The 25790-nt window shown below is 46.1% G+C and overlaps 1 protein-coding gene across 1 annotated transcript; it reads left to right on the top strand.

Annotated features, from left to right (window-relative positions):
- The first annotated feature begins 554 nt into the window (after positions 1 to 554).
- On the top strand, positions 555 to 1426 carry LOC146782635 (metallo-beta-lactamase domain-containing protein 1-like). Its single transcript, XM_085638627.1, has one exon. It carries the CDS (start codon positions 684 to 686, stop codon positions 1329 to 1331), a length of 648 nt encoding a protein of 215 aa, XP_085494753.1. The 5' UTR covers positions 555 to 683; the 3' UTR covers positions 1332 to 1426.
- The last annotated feature ends 24364 nt before the right edge of the window (positions 1427 to 25790 follow it).

The following is a 25790-nucleotide window of genomic DNA, read 5'->3' as shown; positions in this document are numbered from 1 at the left end:
ACTAATTAAACTCAAATGAGTTTCATACATTAGGAATGGCGATTTCCTCATTGGGATTTCCAGGAAATAACAATTTGGAAATCACTATTCCTAATCTTTGTACCTGTGGCTCAAAGGAGCTAAATTAAAAGCAACTTGTAAACCCAGCCTCATGGGTGTTAATTAAATGATGATGAGACCTGCTAACTTATCATGCCTTTGAGCACATAAAAGCATCCCTCCCTCCTGAGTTTTAAGTTCATCCTCTCTACAAACCGACAAATGAGCTAAATTTGTCAAAACCTGCTGGGACAGCTGATGATAAACCATGGACTGTCCCTGCAAATACAGGGCGCCTAGTCACCATAAAATACACTCATTGCATAAATGTCTTTAAAACACATGGACAGAAGTTGGACACAGTCGCATACAGTTGCGGAAAGTGAAAGGTGGGAGGGGTCTGTGGCTAGTGTCACCTCTGACGGCATTGTAGAAATGGTAAATATGCAATGTCTTTGAAAATAATCAATCTCTTTCTCTTCCCCAACCCATTGTATGTGTTTTTATGAACAGGTTTGGGACAATGAGCTGCCTCTGAAGTTTATGGAAGCAGAAAACTGAATGTGACGCAGAACGGTGGCGGAGTGTGAGGCGGCCTAAGGATCCGGACTCACGGAGCACAGTCTGTCATATAAGGCTGGCCCATGACCTCCCACATGAGTTTATCTGTGAGGACAGAGGCACTGGGTACCTCAGAGATCCTGGGGGACCCATACTCTTTGTTTGTACTGAAGGAAGGCTATGTAAAGACTGACCAGGAGGGCAATTCAACGGCTGATGGGACAATTACACTCATAAAGGGACCTCAAACCATTGTGGTGGACACAGGAGGCCCATGGGACCGGGAGCTCCTTCTGCAACGTTTGGCAGGACATAGTCTGAAACCCACCGATGTTACCTATGTGGTCTGCACTCATGGTCACTCGGACCATGTTGGCAATCTCAACCTCTTCCCTGGGGCCACAATCATGGTATCATTCGACATCTCCAGAGGAGACCGCTACCTCAGTCATGACTTTCGCAGTGGCCTCCCATTCCAGATAGATAGCTGGGTGGAGGTCTTTGCCACGCCAGGGCACACAGGAAGTGATACTAGTGTGCTGGTGAGAGGCACGGCTCTGGGCACTGTGGTCGTGGCTGGGGACCTGTTTGAGCGGGAAGGGGATGATGGTAGCTGGCAGGAGTTGAGTGAGAACCCCACAGTACAAGAACAAAACCGGCAGAAGGTGCTGCAGATGGCCGACGTGATCATCCCAGGCCACGGTGCACCTTTCCGTGTCTTCCATCATTGACAATAGACTGAAGGAGTTAAAAGGGACATTAAACTGTATCTTGGGGAAGGAAACAGATGCATTTAATTGCATAAAATAAAGTCTCCATAACTGGTCGCGCTGGCCTTTACGTTTGAACTGACTGTGTCGGAATGTTAGCGCCATCATATAAGTTTATTTTCTACTCGCCTCTTTCTATTGACTTCCCAGTACAGCATTAGACATTGACTTTAGTCACATGAGGTATTCTGTAAACTCATTGTTCATCTGACCTATGAGCTTCCTCCCAGATCCTGAAGGGTCTTTTTTCTGACAGCTGCATCTTGCACACTGTACAGTTCAGGCAGCGAAGTTACAGTCAACTTCATGATGCAACCATCCCTTCTGTATGTGTCCCACCCTAAATCATTCCCTTGGGCATGGAGTTCTGCCTCATGTTTCACGATCCAATGACTTCCACGGCATTTTTTCTCAGATTCTATCTTGCCTGCATACCCATCATTACATGAGGCTCCAGATTTCCCTAACCTAGGCAAGCCTTTGCAATGCATCTCCCTGTAAACATCCACTCCCTTTCCTCCACCCGTTGTACAATCCTTTGATAATTTACCATACCTGTCATTTGTGTCTCACTCCATAGTTTTGTATTGAGGCACAAGATAGCTCAGATTAAGTGGCCAGTCCTACGTCCCTGTCTCATACCAGCACATACTACAGATCCAGCTAGACACACCTCATGGCCTTCAAGATCAGCACCAGTGTGCCCCACCCCAAGTTTCCTTTCTGTTGGCACCAGATAGCACAAATTTAAGAACATCTTTCTCTAGTGGCTTACTCCCCTACACAAACCATTTCTCACAGATACAGCCAGGGTTGGAGCTTGTGACTGAACCCCAAGACTCCCTCCCTCTGGTGGATTGGAGCTGTCAGATCCAGCTAACAGACCTGCCCTGAGTGTTGCACCCTAAATGGCATGTGATCTTACAGTTCCTAAAATGCCTGGGCAGTGTTTCCCACAAAGTCTTCACCAGGTCTTCACGTTTGCTAGATCTGAAAAGGTATGCCTATGTCTCAATATACCCCAAACCTCCACCCTAGTTTTCTCCTTTTGGCACTTTATGTATCTAGGCGAACTGGGATTACCCAGTGTGTCACGCATCAATGAGCTTGATTAGGTTCTTCACTCCAGCGTCTGCTGTCAGTGCACTAGGTTGCATACTTAAATAGGTCTGCCATATGTTATATCATATTACGTGTTTATCAGTGTTCATATACCTGGGCTCTCAGTGCTTTGAGTGCAGGGCTGTGGTCAACTGACCAGTCTCTCGCCCGAGTGAATGTGTGTGATGTAATTCTTCTATATATGGACCATAGCCAGCAAACAGAAACTTCTCCAAAAACTTCATGTAGCAAAGACAATATGTTCTAGTATGCAAGAGCCGTGAATCAGACCAGTAATTTTAATAATATAATCATCTTAGATACAAAAATTTTTGAAACCTTTTTTTTTAAAAAAAAAAGTCATAATACATATGGTTATATAATTAAATATACATGATTTGTTAGCACCTACATCAAAGAGCAAACAGTACAATTAGTCAGTCTAGTACAGAAAAAACGCTAAACATATAGCCAATTACAATACAGTGACAACAAAAAACAACATACATCCTAAAACTATACATCACAATAATCACATAACAGACATCAGAAATCACAAGAGAATAAACATCTAAGGAGATGAAAAAATATTGCACATTTAGCTAACTTTTCTAGTGTAATGAGTATTGTTAGAAATGCGCCGACTCACGTTTTTCAAGCTGACAATAAATTAGATCAACGTTCATCAGGGCGCTGACTGTGCGGATTAGTTCTGTTGCAGATGCCATCCAATTCAAGGTAAAATCAGTTGAGCTGTGCACTAGGCTAGGGGCTCACAGTCTTCGTAACAACTGTTTGTCTGAAAAGGTTCTTCCTTGGTTAATTCATGTGACATTAAGCCCAGATTTCGTAGAAAGGAGGCACATCCACTATCGCTGTCACAGGACGAAGGTGGAGAAAAGCACGGTCTATGTACGTCTCACAGTGGAAAAGTGTTATTCATATACCTGGGTGCTCTGCTTTGAGTGCAGGACTGCTGCCAACTGACCAGTCTCTCACCCGAGTGAATGTTTGTGATGTAGTTCTTCAATATCTGTTCATGTCCTTGGGGATTCTGTTGTCTCTCTTTGTTTAAGGATCCAACACCTTTACATAGGGTTTCGGTGTCATGCGAAGTGTGATTGTGTGTGCGGTGGAGTGAGAGGCATTATATGGTGAAGGTGTAATGGTTGTGATGTGGTACGATGAAGTGTGGTCAGATATAACTAACATAGGGGTAAAAGTACCGGTTCTCAATGGACAGATGTGTCATTCTTTACCAGCCCTGCTTTTTTATCACCTGTAAAATCGACAATCAGCTGGTCCACTCAGGGCTGTCCTTGTTTTCTTGATGTTCCACAGGAGACCAACAAGCTCTGTTTATTAGGGAAAGCAAGCCAAAGTGTACCACACCCATAGTCAAGGGGGATGCTGTTGACTTGAGATGTGTCTTTGAGTTTCATTGTCTATGACCAGCCACCCTCATGTGAAGCTATCAGGAAGTGATTTTTTGGTTGGATACTGGATCTTAAATCTCTGCTACTTTGTTCACAATGATGACCTGGTCATTCAATAGGGGCCTTCTGTCCTGTGGATGTTGTCGCCAACCACAATCCTGACTAGACCAACCATGTTTTAGATATGCCCCTATCGGGTCTGGTACTTTTTGATGACAAGCTGAAGGGTGGTAGGGCATTTTCCAGCAGTACCATCCTACCAACTGTCACTATTAGGGTGCTGTACACCAGTTTAATTTGAGCAGGGGTGCTATATCTAAAATGAAAAAATACACCTGTGAGAGGCAGGAACTGAATCAGGATTGTTACAATTTATTTCAAGAAACACTTTCAAACAATAACTTTAAAGAAGTACATTATTATTCAATAAAGCTGCACAGTCTTAGCAAAGACCAGTTGTCAAAGACACATTTTGAGATACAGGGCAAAAATATGCAATCTAATAAGACTTAAAATCACAGCAATGCAGAGGAAAGAGAAAGGGACAAATTCAAAATATAACAGAGTAATTGCAACCTTAAATAACAGTTCTAAATGAGAGTACAGTTAACCGGGGAGCACACATGCAGGTCGTGATCCAAGAGTTTCACGGTGCAAGATGTTCAGTCGAGTGGACTGCGGGCAGCTCTTTTATACCACTTTAATGAGGAACTGTTTGACCACAAGTCCAGCTTATGACAGGTGTTTGAACATCAATCATACCACAATTATTCAAGTTATCAAAAAGGATGTGCGTCACTTCACAGAATATTCATAAGAAAGCTGAAGATTACAAAGGTTATAGGTCATTTTCTCACGCCTTGTTGCTTGTCTTGAAGCTAGCGAAAGAACAGTAATAAGAAGAAAGTAAAAGATTGCAACTGGCCCCCACCACATTGTACCCCATTGTGTTCCTCTTAGTTCGAGATGTTCCCTGTTCTGTGGCATTGCTAAATTTCAGTGGGTGTGAGAGGAGAAGTGCACATCGAGTACAACGAGGGAGTGGGGGCTCGGTGAGCTGGGTCGTGTTCTGCGCAGGGAGATGTCTTTTTGTGCTTGTCAGAGAGGCATAGGGCCTATCGTGGTTTTAGCAAATGTGCAGGACTGCAGGGTCAATTTAACGAATTCCTACATGCTGGCTGATGGGGCCATGCTTCAGGTGTGGGGCAGGATTGGCTTAAGGCATTTTATATGGTAAAACGGAACCTGCTTAATTTCCCTCCTCTTGTTTATTTTTGAACAAAACTCTTACAGCATACTTAGCTGGCCCCTCGTTCTGTTGGGGGCATCCAAGGCGTGTCATTAATGTAGGGACACTCTGTCCTGCTTATCTAGCTGTGATCTTAATTCGACATATTCTCCTTCGGGCCTGTCAGCTAGGCATTCATAATGATCCATGCTTAGATCCTCTTTAATTAGGTGTCTACCAGGGGAAAGTGGGGGAGAGGTAGGTACTTGGTAATGGGTATCAATAGGGGTCTGTAATAAGTGAGCCAGACGTTGTGAGCTCAACTATCTCTTAACAGTGCTAGTTTATCCCCATTCCCTTGTTCACGGTCCTCATGTATGGTCTTCCTCTATATTCCTGTCCTTGCATAATTAATCCCTACTACTCTATTACTGAATCTTTGTACACAATGACATATCTGTATGGCACAACAAAGGAGCAACAGCACACCTCAAACCGGTACTAGAATCTTTAGGAGGGCAGACAGCCGTGAAGGCACCCAGTTAAAATCAAACCAGTCTTTTGCTATGTCTGCCCTGGCACCTCCTTCCTCCAACATTATCTTCCTGAAATTGTCCAATTCCTCAATGGCCTTTGTGAGCGATCCATTCTCAGCATCACTTGCAGGCACAAAAGTGAAGCAGCTTTTCCCGATCTTGCGACATACTCAACCTTCCATCGCAGTTAACATGTCCAGGACATACCAATGCTCTAGAATCATAAGCCTCAGGGGGCGTAGTTCTTCCTTGATAGCATTTAGCCCATCCCTGGTACTGTTGATGGCCCGCATGACTTCGTAGCGTGTCACCTGGAGACAGCGGGCATTGGCTTTGATCTGAAACATTGGGACAGTGCTCCCAAAGAAGAGCTGGGCTTCATTAAAAAGGCGGAATTCTTGGGGAATGTCATCAAAAGCGTTGTTGGCAAAGTATTGAGCAGTCCGTCGGTGTCGGTGGAGCAAGGTAACATCGCCTGTCATTGGATGTGAATGGATGTGGGAAATATTGGCTGCTGGAACGACCAGGTGAACTTCATGCATTGTCACCAAGTTGCACAGTCCATTCCATTGAGGAGGCAGTTGGAGATAGAGGCGTTCTCCGCAAGCCCAGTAGAGGTCCATTAGACTGGAGGTGCCATATCGCATGTCTTAATAAAAAATGGAAAAACAACAGTTGATGGACAGAATGCAGAACAATGTCATACATTCACCCCAGTACAGAGATCTGGGCCTAAATCCATAGTTTTTTTGCTCACCATGCCGTTCCAGTTTGAACCCAGCCATATGCAAATCAGTCTTGACCCTGTGCCTCATGGGAACAGTCCAGCCCGAACTGCCAAGCCAGGTCCTCCCTGGACTGGAAACAAGCATCCTAGGACCGGGTTCGGGGTTTCACCCCTCTTCAGCCAGGATAGCTTGATTCCAGTGGCATGGAGAGCAAGGGACCCACGTCTGGGCATACCCTTCCCACTCGGGGTGACAAATGCAAAAACAACAAATGATGGACAGAATGCAGAACAATGTCATACATTCACCCCAGTACGGAGATCTGGGCCTAAATCCATAGTTTTTTTGCTCACCATGCCGTTCCAGTTTGAACCCAGCCATATGCAAATCAGTCTTGACCCTGTGCCTCATTTCCTTTGGTTTTTGCTTTGTTCGCCATAAGTTGGCAGGGTATGCTCAGATGTGAGTCTCTTGCTCACTTTGCCACTGGATTCAAGCAAGCCTGGCTGAAGACGGCTGAAATGCCAGAAACCGGTCCTAGGAAGCTTGTTTCCGGTCCAGGGAAGACATGGCTTGGCAGTTCGGGCTGGACTGTTCCCATGAGGCACAGGGTCAGACTGATTTGCATATGGCCATGTCTGAACTGGGGTGGCAGAGTGGGCTAAAGAAAGGTGATGGATTAAACCCAGATCAGTTGACTGGGGGTGAGTGCTTGCAATGTTCAACACTCCGTCCATCATTTCCTTTGGTTTTTGCTTTGTTCGCCATAAGTTGGCAGGGTATGCTCAGATGTGAGTCCCTTGCTCACTGTGCCACTGGATTCCAGCAAGCCTGGCTGAAGACGGCTGAAATGCCAGAAACCGGTCCTAGGAAGCTTGTTTCCTGTCCAGGGAAGACATGGCTTGGCAGTTCGGGCTGGACTGTTCCCATGAGGCACAGGGTCAGACTGATTTGCATATGGCCATGTCTGAACTGGGGTGGCAGAGTGGGCTAAAGAAAGGTGATGGATTAAACCCAGATCAGTTGACTGGGGGTGAGTGCTTGCAATGTTCAACACTCCGTCCATCATTTCCTTTGGTTTTTGCTTTGTTCGCCATAAGTTGGCAGGGTATGCTCAGACGTGAGTCCCTTGCTCACTTTGCCACTGGATTCAAGCAAGCCTGGCTGAAGACGGCTGAAATGCCAGAAACCGGTCCTAGGAAGCTTGTTTCCGGTCCAGGGAAGACATGGCTTGGCAGTTCGGGCTGGACTGTTCCCATGAGGCACAGGGTCAGACTGATTTGCATATGGCCATGTCTGAACTGGGGTGGCAGAGTGGGCTAAAGAAAGGTGATGGATTAAACCCAGATCAGTTGACTGGGGGTGAGTGCTTGCAATGTTCAACACTCCGTCCATCATTTCCTTTGGTTTTTGCTTAATTAAAAATGGGGCTGTTGCGGCCCACAGGTATCGTGCCATTTCCTAGAAAACAGAGAAGAGATGACTTTAGTTTGAATGCTTTTTTAGGTTTGGACATTTTCTCCCCACCAGAGGTGTACCTTCTACTTCCCTGTAACCATATTTGCTCACAATCATCCTCAACCTCCCAGTCAATCCCTTCTTCATAATCTGAGTGTACAAAAGGTGGCCCTAAGGATGGTGCTTTGCATATCACAAAGCCGGGACCATTCCACTTGTTGAAATACATTTGTGCCCATAGGCGCAGGACAGTTCTATTTTGGCATGGGTGGCTGTGCTTTATTGTGACCGCATTTAGCCGGGGGTCAGGATACTGAGATATATCCATGCTTCCTAATCAGAGGTGCCCTTGAGTCCATGTCAGGTATTCCTCTTCTATACATTCCCTGTATTACCTCCTCTGGGGCAGTTGTATTGGAGATAACTTTGTGTGTGATGTAGTTGTAGTCCCAGAGAATGGAATTTACATATACTGTGGAAATGTCAGCTGTAATGACCTGGACTTGTCCTTGTACGCAGCAAAGGAACAGGTGTAAAAGGCATTTGGCAGTGCGGGGTGGGACTTTTCTAGGAAAAATCAGTCTATCTGCGCCTACTGCATGGGGAATATATGAGCAAACATAACACGATTGGTTTATGACCTGCTTGCCAGCTGCTGACATATCCTTATACCACAAGTTATCTAGTTGGGAGTTATGGACCCCATGGCCCCCTGCCGACTGGTCAGGACTCTGTAGTTGGAGTGGGGGCGTGTGGTGTCGCAAGATGGAGTGGATGGCAGCCCTATGGATGTCACGAAGCCAGGCTGGCTGGGCCTGTCTGCGTCGGCGAGACAGCTGTGGGGGGCGTGATGTGATATTAAGGAGGCCGTCCCTTTCTGTATAGTTTTCAATGGGTGCAGGAGATGATACTGTGATGTGCACATAATTATTAATGGAGCTGACAGCACTGACAGAGGATGTTGAACCCTTTTAATTACATGGGGTGCTATTTGCAACACGTGTGCTAACAGGTAGATGGGGAAGCAATTTAGGGTGCACAGTGGTGTTTACAACTGTGACTTTTTTAGAAATATAGGCATTTTTATCAATACAATGCGAAATAACTGCAAACCAGTTAAAGATCGCTATTGCCACACCTACAATAACGTAAAATACTAATATGTATGTACATAACTTCAAATAGGAAAATTTCTGTGCGGCGGGTGTTTCTGTTGCGTCTGAATCAATAAACGACCAAGCAATCACAGTCTTCTTCTTGGACAGTCAATGGAACCATGATGCCATTCTCTTGTTCATCTCTTAGTTCTGGGGTGGTGCAGGGTCGATCCTGATGTGGCTCCTGTGGATCCATGCTTTACTCTCAGCAATGCAAACAGCTGTGGGTGAAGAGTCTATGACTTTAGCAGGTCCTTCAAATTTGGGGTCTTTCCACTTCCTAACAGCTTTTCTGACAAAGATCTGTGTTCCGCGACAGATACATGAGAGCTCCGGAGCGATGGGGTCCTTGTCCTTCCTCTTAGATATCTGAGTAGAGAGGAACTGCGCAGCATGTGTTAGTGCACATAAATATTCAAAATTTCAGCTTTCACAATTTCAGAACTTTCAGTGTCTAGTTTGGGTCTTGTAGAAGGAACTGATACATTTATTGATCGACCAGTGACAAGCTGGTGAGGGGTTAGGTGGTGGTCAGAACTGGGAGTATTTCTGAGCGTAAACAGGGCAATTGGTAGGCAATAGAGCCATTTCTTTTCAATTGTGGCACTTATCTTGCTTATTTTATATTTGAGCAGGCCCTTAAGGCGTTCACAAATTCCATTACTTTGTGGGTGATATGCTGATGTCAATTTATGCTTAATCCCGAATGCTGTTGTGAGAAGGGCAAAAATGGTGCTTGAAAAATGGCTGCCGTCAGAACGGATAGCGTCTGGCAATTCCCAGCGCGAAATGACCTCATGGAGCAGGAAATTAGCTGCTGCTTTGGCATCCATCATAGTGGACACATTGGCCAGCTTCCATCCATCGTGAGAATGGGCAGACTACCACAATGAGGTATCGATAATTTTGGCATCTGTCAATCATGTCCACATAGTCAATGTGGAGTTCTTACAAAGGGCCTTTTGGTTTTGGTATTGTAGAGGCAACTGCTTTCATAGTGGGGTTTGGTGAGTACTGTTGACAAATTAGACATTTATTAACAAAAAGTTGTATTAGTTCATGGGCATTGGAGATGCACCAGTCAGTCTGTAGAGTGGTGGACATATTATCTCGGGAAACATGTGAGGGATGGTGTAACTGGTCTAGCGCCACTTGCAATAAGGCCTGTGGCATGACAGGTTTGCCTGTTATTATTTGTCTGTTGATAAAATCTGAATGATCTTGTTGTACTCCCCTTTTCTTCCTTAACTCTTTCTATTGTGGTGGTGCACTTTCCTGTATTTCTCTGAGGTGTAATTGTGCGATGTGATCATATGGCTGTGTATCTTCAATAGTGTATAGAAGCGTTAAATCAGGAGTGTCTTCCTCTGCACTGTCTTTGTCCTGTTGTACTATTGTAGGTACGTGTTGGACAAGCAGGATGGGGGCGTGCTGACCTTCTGGTGGTGCTGCAAGTTGGGGTGGTGGTGCAGTTGGTGGTCCCCTGGCGGTGGCTTTGCTGCCCAGTCTGCCAGAGCGTTACCTCTGGAGACAAAGTTTTGACCATTTGTGTTTGCTGCACATTTTACTACAGCTACCCCAGCTGGCAGTGTCAGTGCATCTAGTAGTTCTTCAAGTAATTGTCTTTGCATAACGGGTGTGCCATCTGATTTGAGAAAACCACGCCTCTTCCATTGCAAGAAGCTGGAATGTGTTGTTGTTGTGACGTATGCAGAGTCTGAATAAACAGTGATGTGTTTGTCTGCCCCATTTTTCAAGGCGGCGATCAATGCCACTAGTTCTGCCGCTTGTGCAGAGTAATGGGAATGAATGAATGAATGAAACGGAACTTGTAACGCGCAGACTTAGCCCAATGGGCGTCAAGGCGCCTAGCATAAAAGCTGACTGGAAGAACACATGAGAACTTATTGGTATGCCTTTATAAAAAACCAAGTTTTTAACGCTTTCCTAAATAAGGCCAAAGAGGGAAGCGCTTTAATCTCTAGAGGAAGGCCATTCCAGAGTAGAGGCGCAACGGTGGAGAAGGCTCTGCTCCCCCATCTAGATTTTTTAGAGCGGGGGACCACAAGCTTGTTAGCGTCTGCAGAACGCAAGGTCCGGCCAGGAACATATCGAATACGCAGAGACCCCAATGCATTTGAGGGGCCAGCCTGCAGGGCTCTGTATGTGAGACAGAGGAGCTTGAAGGAAATTCTGAATCTGATAGGGAGCCAATGCAGGTTCCTCCTGGCCGTCGTCGCAGAAGAGTCCCTGGGGAGTGCTAGGACAAATCTAGCGGCAGCGTTCTGTACTACCTGCAGGCGTTGTATCAAATAATTATTAGACTCCGCATATAGTGCATTGCAGTAATCTAATCTCGTGCCCACGAGGGCCGTGACTGTCTGTTTTCGTGCCTGCGGGGACAGGTAATGAATAATGCGTTTTAGGACTTTAATGATTCCCCAGCAAGTAGCCACAGTTCTGTTGGTCTGGCTATTCATGGCAAGTGAGGTGTCAAAAATGACCCCGAGATTCCTAGCCGTGGAGGAAGGAATAGGACAAGTTCCTAAGGAAGGAGGCCACCATTCATTGGACCAGATGTTTTGCTCTTTGCCGAACACAAGGACCTCCGTTTTGTCGGCATTGAGTTTTAAGGAGTTGAGCACCATCCACTCGGCCACCATTTGCATGCAGGCCCTAAAGTTCGCAGCAGAGACACTCAGAGAATGGTTAAGGGACACCATAATCTGAGTGTCATCTGCATAGGATACCACCTCCATCCCCTGCGATCTTACTAATCTTGCAAGGGGGGCCACATACAGATTAAATAGGGTAGGGCTCAAGGCCGAACCCTGTGGCACTCCACATTGCAAAGATTTAGCAGGGGAGAGGTAATCCCCCAGCAGAACTCTTTGCTCTCTCTGGTGCAAAAAGGAGTCCAGAAGGCTGAGGGCCTGTCCTGCAACCCCTGCCTCCCTCAGCCGAGATGTAAGGGTGGAGGGAGACAGGGTGTCAAATGCTGCAGTCAGATCCAGCAGAACAAGGATCGTAGACTGACCCAAATCGACTTTACGCCGGATGTTATCCACTACCATAGTCAGGGCAGATTCCGTACTATGAAGCTTCCTGAAACCATGCTGCGAACTATCTAAGAACCCAGAGGAATCAAGGAAGGTGGAAAGGTGAGAATTTAAATGGGAAGGTAATGTTAGTTGCTGTACAATGTCTAGGGAGTCAGAGGAGTCATTCTGTTGTGTTCTAACCACTGCAGCTCCTGTATACCTGATTCCTGTCTCGTGGTCAATGGTAGAGGAGCCATCAACAAAGTACACAGTACTGTCTGGCAATGGGTCGTCCTTCGCTGCTCCTGATTCATCTGGAAAATATGTGGCTCAGTCTGAGGGTCATCATCTGCAGTGGCAATGGGGTGGGCAAAGAACGTTGCAGGGTTTACTGTGTGACACTTAACAACTTTCAGAGAGGGCAATGATAATATGACTTCGTAACCTGATACTCTTTGTGTGGTGAGAGTGGTCTTAGCTTTCTGTATTATTACAAAGACAGCATGTTCAGTGTACAGTGTGAACGGGAAACCCATGACTATGGGGGTTCTTTTTTCAACAGCGAATGCTGCTGCTGCTAGTGCTTGCTCACATGGGTAGTGTCTTTTCATTACAGAGTCTAGCATGCCACTGAAGGAGGCAATGGGCTTGTGGCCCATGGGGTATTTTTGGGTGAGGACAGCTGTCATGACTTGACCGTCGTAGTGAGTGAACAGGTAGAATTCTTTAGTGTAGTCAATCAATCAATCAATCATGGAATTTATATAGCGCACTACTCACCCGGAAGGGTCTCAAGGCGCTTGGGGGAGGGGGTCTGCTACCGCTCGAACAGCCAGGTCTTGAGCTGTTTCCTGAAGGCGAGGTGGTCCTGGGTCAGCCGCAGGTGGACGGGCAGGGAGTTCCATGTCTTGGCCGCCAGGTAGGAGAAGGATCTTCCTCCGGCGGTGGCTCTCTGGACGCGAGGGACGACGGCGAGGGCGAGATTCGCGGATCGTAGCTGGCGGGTGGGCGTGTAGAAGGTCAGGCGGTCGTTGAGGTATCTTGGGCCCAGGTCGTGGAGGGATTTGTGTGCGTGGGTGAGGAGTCTGAACGTGATCCTTTTGTTGACCGGGAGCCAGTGCAGGCCTCTCAGGTGGCTCGAGATGTGGCTGCGTCGTGGGACGTCCAGGATGAGTCGGGCGGAGGCGTTCTGGATACGCTGAAGTCTCTTCTGAAGCTTGGCTGTTGTACCGGCGTAGAGGGTGTTTCCGTAGTCTAGTCTGCTGGTGACGAGGGCCTGGGTGACCGTCTTCCTGGTCTCGGACGGGATCCATCGGAAGATCTTGCGGAGCATGCGGAGGGTGTGGAAGCAAGATGAGGAGACGGCGTTGACTTGTCTGGTCATCGATAGGGAGGAGTCCAGGATGACGCCCAGGTTGTGTGCGTGGTCCGTTGGCTTGGGTGCGGTGCCTAGGGCCGGGGGCCACCAGGAGTTGTCCCATGCGGAGGGCGACGGCCCCAGGATGAGGACTTCCGTCTTGTCCGTGTTCAATTTCAGGCGGCTGATGTTCATCCATTCGGCGACATCTCTCATCCCTCCGTGTAGGCTGGCTTTGGCGGTGTCGGGGTCTTTGGTGAGAGAGAGAATCAGCTGGGTGTCATCGGCGTAGGAAATGATGTTGAGGTTGTGTTGGCGTGCGATGGCAGTCAGGGGATCCTGACACTGGAGCATTGGTAATTTCATCTTTCAGTTGTGTGAAGGCTGTCTTCATTTCAGTTGTCCAATCAATTTTATTATGTCTGTCTTTGGCCATTTTAACAGCTTTCATTGTGGGGCAGTGATGGTGGAGAAATCAAAGACCCACTGACGAACATAATTCACTAATCCTAGGAATTTCTGCATGTCCTTCACTGTGGTTCAGAGGTGCATTTTATTGCCTCAATCCTGTCTGGGGTGACTCTCCTTCCTGATACTGAGAGCAACTGTCCAAGGTATTGTACTTCTTTCTGGCAGTATTGAAGTTTCTGTTTGTCTAATTTGTATCCTCTTTCTGCTAATGTTGTGAGCAGGGCTATTGTATCCTTCCTGCATTGTTGCTCTGTGGGACTGCAGAGCAATATGTCGTCGACATATTGTAGCAGTGTGCTGTCACATTGTTAAATTTGATAAATCCCCTTTTACAACTCTGTTAAAGTTGCTAGGGGATTCACAATAGCCTTGAGGTAACCTTCTGTAGGACCTCTGAATATTTCTGAATTGAAACGAGGCCAGGTATTGGCTATCTGGGTGAAGTGGGACACTAAAAAAGGCATTTTTCAGGTCAATGAAGGAGAAGTAGTCCGCGTCGGGGGAAATATTGGTGAGAATCACTGAGGGGTCAGGGACGATCGGGAATTCTGGTACCACGATACTGTTAAGGGGGCATAGGTCATGTACTAGACGCCATTGATTAGTGTTAGATTTGCATACAGGAAACAGATATGTATTGCAAGGAGATGTGCAGGGGTATATCACTCCCTGATATAGAATTGTATGGTGGGTGAAATACCCTCCTCTGCCTACTTGGACAAAGGATACTGGTGCACTCTTGGTAGAATGTCACCTTTCTTGAGTGTAATTTTAAATAGGGTAGCAGAATGAATGAGGCCTACATCATTTGGACCAGTGGTCCAAAGGTTGCTTGGTACTTGAGCTAGGTCAGTGTCACATATGGAGTCAAAGTGTTGGGCTGGCGTGGGTGTTCTTATTTCTACTGTCACTGAGAGAGGGACTTCATTTTTGCAGATAATTCCACTTTTTAAGTATAGCTCCGGGGTCCGAACAGTCGGTCGTCTAAAATGTCTCTCACTAACCCTCCTGGTTGAAGGAAAATGATGCAGTTGTCAAATGCTTGGTATGCTCCACATGTGGGTGTTATTTCAAGACAGTGTATGTCTAAGATCATATTCTTGTTGGGCAATTGGGAGTCCTGTGAGTGTGGATGAAAGAGGAACTCTTTTGGAAGCTGGACAGTGCGTCCGTTCAGTTCTGGTATGGTGGCAACAAAGATGTGTACTGCAGTGGAGAATGCTTGTTCATCCACTGGGCGGGCTCTTATTTGATCCTTTTAGGAGGAGTCCGCAGTGACTGCCATCATCCTGGCAAAAGGTATGCTTGGAATGGACCATAGCTATTGCCCCAGAGAAGCCCTGTGTGTCCGCTATCTGATTTTAAATGGGCAGTGCTCCTCCTGTAATACAGGAATAAGTAGCACCTGTGTCAATGAGAAAGCTGTACGTTTTGTTGTTTATCGTGACAAAAGCAATTGAGTCCTCCTGAACATCTGTTGTACACGACACAACTGGGCACACAAGAGTTGTCTGTGGGCTATCTTATCTGTTATACCATCCAGCCTGGTACTGCTGGATGGTGCCCTGCGCAAATGGATTGTTGGAAGATATCACTGTGCCTGATAGATGTACTCCCAAAAATGTATGCCAGGCAGATCCTGAACAGGCTTAACGATTGGATAGAGACTAATAGCATACTGTCTCTATATCAGGCAGGATTTAGATCCCGTACTAGTACAATAGATCAAGTCTTCAGACTCCTGTGTATTATCTGGAAATATGTTAAAATCAGGAAGGGGCACATTTATGTGACATTCGTTGATCTGAGGGCAGCGTTTGACCTTGTACCCAGAAGTCTATTATGGGAGTCACTTGAAAAACAAGGTGCCCCCCTAATTTGGGCACACAGCTAAAAAGGTTACACAATGGGAACTACGCTAGAGTCTGCCGGGATATCAAGGGGGAACTAACAAAGCCAATCCCAATAGAGAGAGGAGTGAGACAGGGTTGCGTACTTGCTCCCACCCTGTTCTCACTCTATATTAACGATGTGGTGGATCGCCTACAAGATCAAGTAAATGATGCACCAAGGCTAAATGGGAATTTGGTGCCAGCGCTGCTCTTCGCAGACGACACCATTCTGATATCACAAATCATAAAGGGGCTACAAAATGTGTTGAACGGTTTTAATAGATACTGCACAGAAAAGGGTTTAGAAATAAATGCAAATAAAACTAAGTACATGGTCATAATCCCACAAAAGGCACTTAAAAAGAATCTTGTGTTGAGTAATCAGAAAATAGAATATGCCACCAACTTTACTTACTTGGGCATATTACTAGACACAGCCTGGAATCAGCAAATTAGCCACTCAGCTTTAAGGTTAGCCCAAGGTTCAGGGGCAATCTTTAAAAAGTATAGCTCAACTACAAGCAAAGCTGTGACACCAGCACTCGAGATATAAAAATGTAAGGTCCAGGCTGCAGCGTTGTATGGATCAGAGTTATGGGGCACAAATGATATCAGACAATTAACAACTGGGGAAAATAAATTTGCGAGGAGATTATTAGGATTACCCCAATCGGCACCACTCGTCCCAATGTTTCACGACTTAAATCTGAAGCGAATAGGACATCTTGCAACCCTACGCCTACTGCTTTACTGGATACGGCTATGGACAACGCCAGAATTACTAGCATATAGAGAAGGTGCACGCAAGTTATTGGATACTTATACATGTCTTACCTTCCCATGGTTAAGATTTTCCGGTAATGGCTGATAGAGGTAGGCTTTGAATCGTATTGGACTAACCCGCATAGTTTAACCCGTTAACCGCAGCGTAAATTCCGCCATGGCGCGGGTGATTTTTTGCGCGGGTGGGGCCGCGTCAGCCAACGGACGTGCGGAGCACTACGGAGGTAGTGCTTCTGACGGCCGTTGGCCGACGCATGCATGCGAGGGGTTATCGCCAAGCTGCAAAGGCAATCTGAAGGGTATTTACTGGCAACACACATTGAATGCACTTCACTGTGATCCAAGATTAGGAAGGTTAACAACTGAATTCCTTTCTATTAAGCCAGATCCGAATCGCAAGGATTTCCTTGATCAGGTACAACCGTTTCTAGCAAGAATTCTGTACCTAAAGCTAAGATATATCATATTACAGATCAAGAGCCATACTGCAAAGTGGGAGGGCGGAGGAAGATCTTGCCTGTACTCTATGCACTAGATGCACTTTAGGTCCTACAAACAACATCGAAAACATTGCACATATTTTGTTTTTCTGCCCGGCGTATGATAGGGCAAGGAGTAAATGGATTCGACCACTATGTAATTCGCTGGGATTTAGAAAACACCAAGAGGCGCTAAGGGGTATTGACAACAAGTACCCTACCACACGTTATATTTGCGTTATCAAGATATTTGCTTATAGTGGGTCTAATAAGGAAGAGAATGGGGTTAAAACTGTGATATACTAAAGATTAAGATATCTGTGATCGTGGAACTTACCTTGGACTGTATGAATAATTAGACATCTACTTGTATATTTTAAAAAGTTTTTATTGAATGAAATTGTTTTATTGCGATCGCCGATACTTTTATTCAAATCATGTAACGTTTTGCTGGGTACATTTTAGATTATTTTATGAATGATGTTTTATAATGAAATCTTTTATGGCCTTTGGCCGAAATAAATAATTTATACATACATATCACTGTGCCTCCTTGAGGTACAAAATGCTGTGCTTGGGGCATAATTTGATAAACAGGTGTTAGTTGTTGTTGTTGTACTGGTGCTTGTGCCTGCTGTATTGGTGCTTGTACTTTGGCTGTTGCAGGGGTCTGCAGTTACAATTGTTACTGCATGGGCTGTTGTGCTTGTGTGGGGTAGGAATATACTATTTTGGCTGAATTGGCTGTGGCTGCATTTGCTGCTGTTGTGGGTATTGGGCGGGGGTCTGTTATGGGGGTCCTTTGACCACCACCCTTCCTTCATCCGGCATTTTGGTGCGGCAATCTCTTATGAAATGTCCTGGTCTCTGACTGTAAAAACATAGTGGTAGTCCTGGCTGTTGTGAGGCCCTTTGTTGACCCAGTCCTCTACCTCTGCCCTGCATCCCTGTGTTCCTAGACCTATGCTGCTGGTTACCATAACATGGCTGCTGTTGTTCATTATTATAGGAGGGTTGTATTTGTATGTATGGTGTGCCTCCCTGTGTATTGCCTTCTAATGCATTCAGGGCATTCTGAGGAAATCCTGTAACAGCAGTCATCTAGTTGACTGGTGCTGCCAGCTTGACTGTATCTGGAGCATCCTTTTTCTTCTGAAGTTTCTGCTGCACTAGTCGGGCGGCAGCATTTTCAATTGCTAATTGTCTGTTCCTGTCCTGTTCATGCTTCTTTTTACAGAAGTGAATAATGTGATCTTGTATTTCAGGCCATGGTTTACATTCCATTGCTACTATCCCATCTAACTTCTCCTGCACGTCAGTGGGCAGTCCCTTCTTTACTGTGTGGTAGAAGAACCTACTGTTCCCTCCTGTTGTGTTCCATTTTCCCCCTAACTCCTGATGCCATTTTTCCTTCAGTCTGGAAATGTACTGTACTGGGTCCTCATTTGGTTGCATTGTTTGTGACATTAGGGACCCTATGTCTGGAACATCTGGGAATTTGCGGCGCAATTGGGACCAAACGCGTCCCCTTATTTTGTTAAATGCTACACCATCATATTCTGTGCCAGTGACCGTAATTTTGTCATTGACATTTTTTAATATATCTTCTGCTTCTTCTCCAATTAGGCCAATTAGGGAGATAAGCAGACTTTTGATGGCCCCTATTCCTAGGATGACACCTGCAGTGTGTTTTTCCAAGGCGGCTATCCATTTTCTTCCACCCTCTGTGAGTGGGGGGAATTGTCCTTGTCCATTTGTGGCCATGGAACATAGAGAGTGGGATCATGGGCATTTTTGATCAGCAGTGGCATCTGGTGTGTTACCCTTGCGCCTGCTGCTGTCGGTCAGGTGTACAGGGTGGGGTCATATTCACGTGCATATTTCTGCCATATTTTGAAACTTGCCTCCATGTAACCCTAGTTCTAGTCTTCATCTCCCTCCCCATGTAGGATGCAGTCTTCTGCTGTGGCCATTTGCTGTGGATCGAAGGACCCAGTTCGTGGCCATAGGATCATTTCTGGGGCAAAACTTTCTGTCCATCCTGCCAAATTATCAGTGAAGGGATTGACATAAAAGACAGAACCCTCTCTGAGTGTAACTGTCTCATTAGGCATTAATTCGGAGTAGTGCGAGGCCGTTTGCTTGCTGAGCATCATGTTATAGTTATTTTTCAGTATTGTAGAGCGCATAGAGGCTGTACCTGAAACATCATAGCAAAACACACAATAAGATGAACGAAATGTTGCACATTGGCAAAACATTCAGCCCCAGTCACAGATCTGGGTTTAATCCATCGTTATTTTGCTCACCATGCCACCCCAGTTCAGACATGGCCATATGCAAATCAGTCTTGACCCTGTGCCTCATGGGAACAGTCCAGCCCGAACTGCCAAGCCATGTCTTCCCTGGACCGGAATCAAGCATCCTAGGACCGGTTTCAACATCATAGGACATGTCTGGTCTGCCATGTGTTCCGAGCATCTCTAGTTGTTCTCTTTCTGTCCTTCTTTTTCTCTTTTCTTTTCGTTCATCTATGTTATGAAGCACCCTCTGTTCGGTGTTGTACATGAGACTGAGTGCGGACCTGGGTGGTGAGCCAAATGTTAGGGCTGGTTGTAATGTTTGTGAGGGTGTTCGCTGACTTTGAGCAGGGTGGTTGTCATGACTAGTTGTTGCACCTGTGTGGGGCATACCTGAAACAGGTGCTTCATTATTTTGTAGCATTGTAGCACCCTGTTTTTCCCCAGAAATGTGAATCTGCAGTGCTCGTGGTAGTGGGGTATCTGCCCTTTCGTCATTTGAATGAGCTCTGAGGCCTATATCACCGAGCAGTTCAGTGAGTTCGTCATGCTTTTTTTAAACTTTCATCGATGCTGCGCCTGACAGCTGCAGCGTCGCCGGTGGGGCTGGGTGACTGCATGTTGTCTAGTAAATATGTGTGGTCTTCGCCTAGTGTGATGTTATCCTTACTTCTATTTAAGTCGGTGCTGCTTCTCCATTTGTTAAAATGTGACTGGGCAAATGTCTCAGGGAATTGTTGCTCGCTGTCCCTGAACTCTGTATTAGTAATTGGAAGGTCTAGGATGGGAGTCCTATACTGGCGCTGGGGGATAGCACTGGTGGGCAACTGTTCATTGTATTGGCGGCGCGAACTTGGAAGGAGTTGGTGTTCACCAGTGAGGAATGAGTTGTAACCAGAGCGTGAGGTGTGAGAAGTTGGATGCGATACATGGGAAGCACTATCACACTCTTCATCCTCATCTTGCTGTGGTGCTGCACTGTTTTGTGCTGGTGTGAGCTTCAGGGTGAATTGTGCATCAATTTGACCTGGTAGTCCTGGTATTACAGCATCTATCATTGGGCTGTGGGCGGTAAGAGATGGCAGTGTTTGGATGTGTTCCATCATATTATCAGGTGGTGGATGAAAGGGATCTTTTGAAAATAAGTCAGAATGGCCCACGACTGTTTTGTCATTTGATGTTGACTCTAAGTCTGAATTAATAGTAAGTTTGGGATACATGCTGCTTATGTGGTATGCAGGTGGAGGGCCTGTAGGTATCAGTGTTAGCTCAGCATTTTCTTTAAAAATGCACCACAGTGCTAGGGTGTGTTTACATTTTTAAAGCTTGCAGCCGGAGTATTTCGCTTCTAGGAATGCTGTGGCATGGTCTAATGTGGCACGATCAAAGGTTCCTTCAGGGGGCCAGGAGTGTGTCAAGTTTATTTGTGTGTTTGTGCAGCTCCCTGCAGTGTTTAAGTTTGCCCTGCTCTTGTCCTGTGAAGTTCTCGAGTATGTGCTGCAGTGGAGTAGCCATACTTATTTTTAGGTATAGAGCTGTCCTAGGATGTAGCTGGGAAACAATGTGTTATGTCTATTCCTAGGACTTGAAACACGGTCAAGAAGACAGCGCTAGTTAAGGGTGTAACCGGAGTGAAGGAGGAAGGGTGACCTTCTGAGAGACCAATAATGTGTCCGTTAATGAGATATATGACAATCTGCGGGGCTACAGAGCCTACTGATGCTGCACTCCTTCCCTAGTGTTTTCTCACAGAGTGTTGTTGTTAGGAAGTAACGTGCTCCTCAGGATCCGGGCGAAGACAGTTAGGTCCACCTCCCGACCTCCCCGGACTCCAACCGAAGGTTACGGAGTCCAAAGGTGATCAGGCGGGGGAAAAAGGGAGATAGGGGAAGGGACAGCTGGGACAAGAACCTGAAAGACAAAACATGAGAGATTCATCAGCTTCTTTCACATATAACAGTCTACTCTCAAGAAGTCTCGCTAGGAAATAGTAATACCCTTTGCACTAGTACAGCACAGCCACTCCACTATTCAAGCGGTTCACCTTCTCCGGTAACCAGCAGTTGACGCCATACTAAGCAATGGTTCTTAGCCTGAAAGACCCCCTCTCTTATCGTCAGAGTGAGGGCTTGTAATGCACAAGTAGATCCGGAGAGACAGTCTTCCCTCAGACTGTGTCTCCACTCCGTGGCGTGTAGGCCACCAGAAAAGTAAAAAGGGCAAGCAAGGTTAGGGGCTTCCACGGTGAGTACACCGCCACACGCATTCACCGAGATGTAGCACTCCCTCACTCCGGTGAGTATCAACACGCTATTGTCCCCTATAGGAGGAATGCCTGCTCCCCCTACTATGCGAGTCACACGCTCCTCCGAGCACGGAAATCCAAAGGGCACTGCAGGTGCCGAGTTTCTTGCCTGGCTCGTCTGAGCCGTCGGTGGGGGTGCTCCGCCGAGCACCGAAGGTCGAAGGGCACCAAGACGTGCCGGAAATCCGAGCACTGCTCCTCCAAGCAGTCTGGGGAGTGCTCCGCCGAGCACCGAAGGTCGAAGGGCACCAAGACGTGCCGGAAATCCCAGCGCTGCTCCTCCGAGCAGACTGGGGAGTGCTCCGCCGAGCACCGAAGGTCGAAGGGCACCAAGACGTGCCGGAAATCCCAGCGCTGCTCCTCCGAGCAGACTGGGGAGTTCTCCGCCGAGCACCGAAGGTCGAAGGGCACCAAGACGTGCCGGAAATCCCAGCACTGCTCCTCCGAGCAGACTGGGGTGAGCTCCGTTGAGTCCGGAAGGTCAATTGGCAATCTGGCGGGCCGAGTGCGGAACGCTGCTCGCTTGAGCAAAGAGTCCGGGTCGTCTCACCTTCTCCGAGTCATTCGTCCTCTCGGGTTTCCGCCTAAGTTTCTATTCCCTCAGAAGAAATCGACCCTCTGAGCTTCCTCGCCTCGTATTCGGAATGAATAACGCACGCCCCAGCTTAGCGTGACGACGTTAAATAGGCGGCCACTTCCTGGTTCTGGGGCGGCTGGGAACTGTAGTTTCTACGCGCTGGGTAGGCGCTTTGGTCCCTGGATCCTGACAGTTGTCTACCTCCAGAGCAGAAGCGTACTCCACCTCTAGTTGCGGACTCCTTAGGAGTGCTCGCAAGAGTGGTGAATGTGTCTCCTGGTATTCCTCTTGCTGTATTGTACTGTTGGAGTTAGATGTGGATGATGTTGGTGTGTCTGGGAGGGTGAGTTCAGGGCTGTGGGAGTCCTCTGTGGGTCCGACCGAATGGGTGGATCCTGAGGAGGAGTCTCAACAATCGCTAATTACCACTGGAGAGACTGGTAAGTATAGGAATGGTAGGTAGTGTGTGTCGTCCTTAGTAGAAGAGCTCTGTGAGTAGTTTGGCCAGACGAGATCAGGACGTGTAGTATCTGGAAGCTGTGGGTTAGGTCTGGGATGTGTATAAACTGTTCCTGGTGGAGGTAATTCTATCAGGGTCAGCGTACACACCCTTACTTCTGATGTTGGTGCAAAGTTAACTCCCAATATGTCCCACGCTATTGAAATAAGGTCACTTTGATATTCTGTTAATGGGAAAATGGTGTCCGTGTTATTATTATTCACAGCCACTGGCCTATTGTGCAAAACTAGTTCAGTTATTTGCTGTTAAATATTATTCATTATGTGCACAAATCCTGTCGTACACTATGAGGCCAGGCACGTTTGTGTGAAGAGTGCTATTTGGAAACTAAATGTGACAAATGTAGTTTTCAATGCTAATAATGCCAAAATATGGGCAGGGGACAGGAAATGGCATTGTGCGTTAAAATAGTAACAGGGAATTTAACAGGGGACAAGTGAGTTTCTCAACAATGACGCACATACATATGCCATATATAACTACAGTTTACTCCTTTATTATTTTCTCGCTAAACAAATAAACCACAGTTTTGAATCGATGCACCAGGCACCGGTCCCTTAGAAGAAACCACAATCCAATCAATAGAAGATATGAACACAAATTAACCACTAGCTGGTTATGTAAATATGAAACACATAACTTTAGTATACTTTTTTCACTCAATTAAAAAGGACTGAAAGAACGTATTTGTCAATGTTAAAAAACATTGCAATAAATAAGAGCCTTTACTTTTCTTTTCACACAGGGAGAACAGGAAACCACAAAGGCCTACTTTGAAAGAGACATACTTCCCCTTTCTGTAACTACGCAAATAGGAATAGTCTTTTTCGAACGCTACTCTATTTTCAGGAGGCTTATTTATTTAACTGTCTTGCCAGTAATAAAATACCTATACTGACGGTCACTTGCAAAAGCTGGAGATGTCTAACATCTGAATTGTCTTGTCAGTAATAAAATATCTATACTGACAGTCACTTGCCAAAGCTGGAGATGTCTCCCTTACCTATCTGTGGTAATTAGATAGATGCCTTATCCTATTTTAGCCAGGCTACATGAAAAAAAATATATAACTACACAAAAAAATCATGCATGGAGGATGAAAAAATGAAAACCCACAATTTTAAATGTCACAATCTTACACTGACTTCTGGCTCAGTGCCCGTTCAAACGTGTTTAAACTAAGAAGGGTTTTTTTATTGTGGCAAGACACCAGTTAAGCAAGGGACTGTAACTTTGGACAGAAACGCACCCTCAAATGCTCATCCGACAGGACAGTCAAACAGCACCTCAGGACAGGCAAAGAGAATAAGGAGGAAATAGACTCTGAATTACCCCCGTGCGCAGTGTCTGCTCAGCCAGGAAGAGGCACCGAAGGGCAATCTCAGTCCGCAGTCACAGGTTGTCTTGCTCGCTGGGGAGTCTGTGCACGGTCCCTTCGTGGTCGCCAGCTGTTAAGGGTGGTTTTTCGGGTGCTGTACACCAGCTTAATTTGAGCATGGGTGCTTTATCTAAAATGAGGAAATACACGTGTGAGAGGCAGGAACTGAATCAGGATTGTTACAATTTATTTCAAGAAACACTTTCAAACAATAGCTTTTAAGAAGTACATTCTTATTCAATAAAACTGCACAGTCTTAGCAAAGACCAGGTGTCAAAGACACATTTTGAGATAGACGGCAAAAATATGCAATCTAATAAGACTTAAAATCACGGCAATGCAGAGGAAAGAGAAAGGGACAATTTCAAAATATAGCAGGGTAATTGTAACCTTAAATAACAGTTCTAAATGAGAGTACGGTTAACTGGGGAGCACGCATGCAGGTCGTGATCCAAGAGTTTCACGGTGCAAGGTGTTCCGTCGAGTGAACTGTGGCAGCTCTTTTATACCACTTTAATGAGGAACTGTTTGACCACAAGTCCAGCTTATGACAGGTGTTTGAATGTCAATCATACCACAATGTGTACATTTATCAAAAATTATGTGCGTCACTTCACAGAATATTTATAAGAAAGCGGAAGATTACAAAGGTTATAGGTCATTTTCTCACACCATGTTGCTTGTCTTGGTTCACTTGAAGCTAGCGAAAGGACAGTAATAAGGAGAAAGTAAAATATTGCAACTGGCCCCCACCACATTGTACCCCATTGTGTTCCTCTTAGTTCGAGATGTTCCCTGTTCTGTGGCATTGCTATATTTCAGTGGGTGTGAGAGGAGAAGTGCACAAAGTGCACATAGAGTACAACGAGGGAGTGGGGCACGGTGAGCTGGCTCGTATTCTGCACAGGGAGATGTCTTTTTGAGCTTGTCAAAGAGGCATAGGGCCTATTGTGGTTTTAGCAAATGTGTAGGACTACAGGGCCAATTTAACAAATTCCTACATGCTGGCTGGTGGGGCCATATGAGGGTCTCATGTTTCAGGTGTGGGGCAGGATTGGCATAAGGCATTTTCTATGGTAAAACAGTACCCTGCTAAGCCCAATAGCCCGCTTCAGTTCAAGCGGGACACAAGCACATTAGCTGTTCACTTGAGATGTGTCTTTGAGTTTCATTGGCTATGACCAGCCACCCTCATGTGAAGCTATCAGGAAGTGAATTTGTGGTTGGATACCGGATCTTAAATCTCTGTTACCTGGTACATACTGATGACCTGGTCGTTCAATAGGGGCCTTCTTTCCTGTGGATGTTGTCTAGACCAACCATTTTTTAGATTTGTCCCTATAGGATCTGGTACTTTTTGATGACAAACTGAAGGGTGCTAGGGCGTTTCTAGCAGTACCAACCTACCAACTGTCACTATTGGTGTTGGGGCTAGTTGCCCCAGCCAACTGTTCAGCCCATTGAACTGCTCCCTGAATGTACCAGCGTTTGGCTGAGTGGGTTTCCACTAGATTTTAGTGATGGATTATTGTCTGACTTTACTGTTTGGAAATGTTGTTGCAGATTATCAGCTCAGTAGAGTCAAAGCAAATGAGATGTCCAACCTTGCACTTTTAGCTACTCAGGCTGGGTCTAGGGGCAGGCTATCACATCAAGTTTAAACCTTTGTCACA

The sequence above is a fragment of the Triturus cristatus genome, chromosome 12 (genome assembly GCF_964204655.1).
Source record: "Triturus cristatus chromosome 12, aTriCri1.1, whole genome shotgun sequence".
Taxonomy (NCBI): Eukaryota; Metazoa; Chordata; class Amphibia; order Caudata; family Salamandridae; genus Triturus; species Triturus cristatus.
This window is presented reverse-complemented; position numbering and strand designations above follow the sequence as displayed.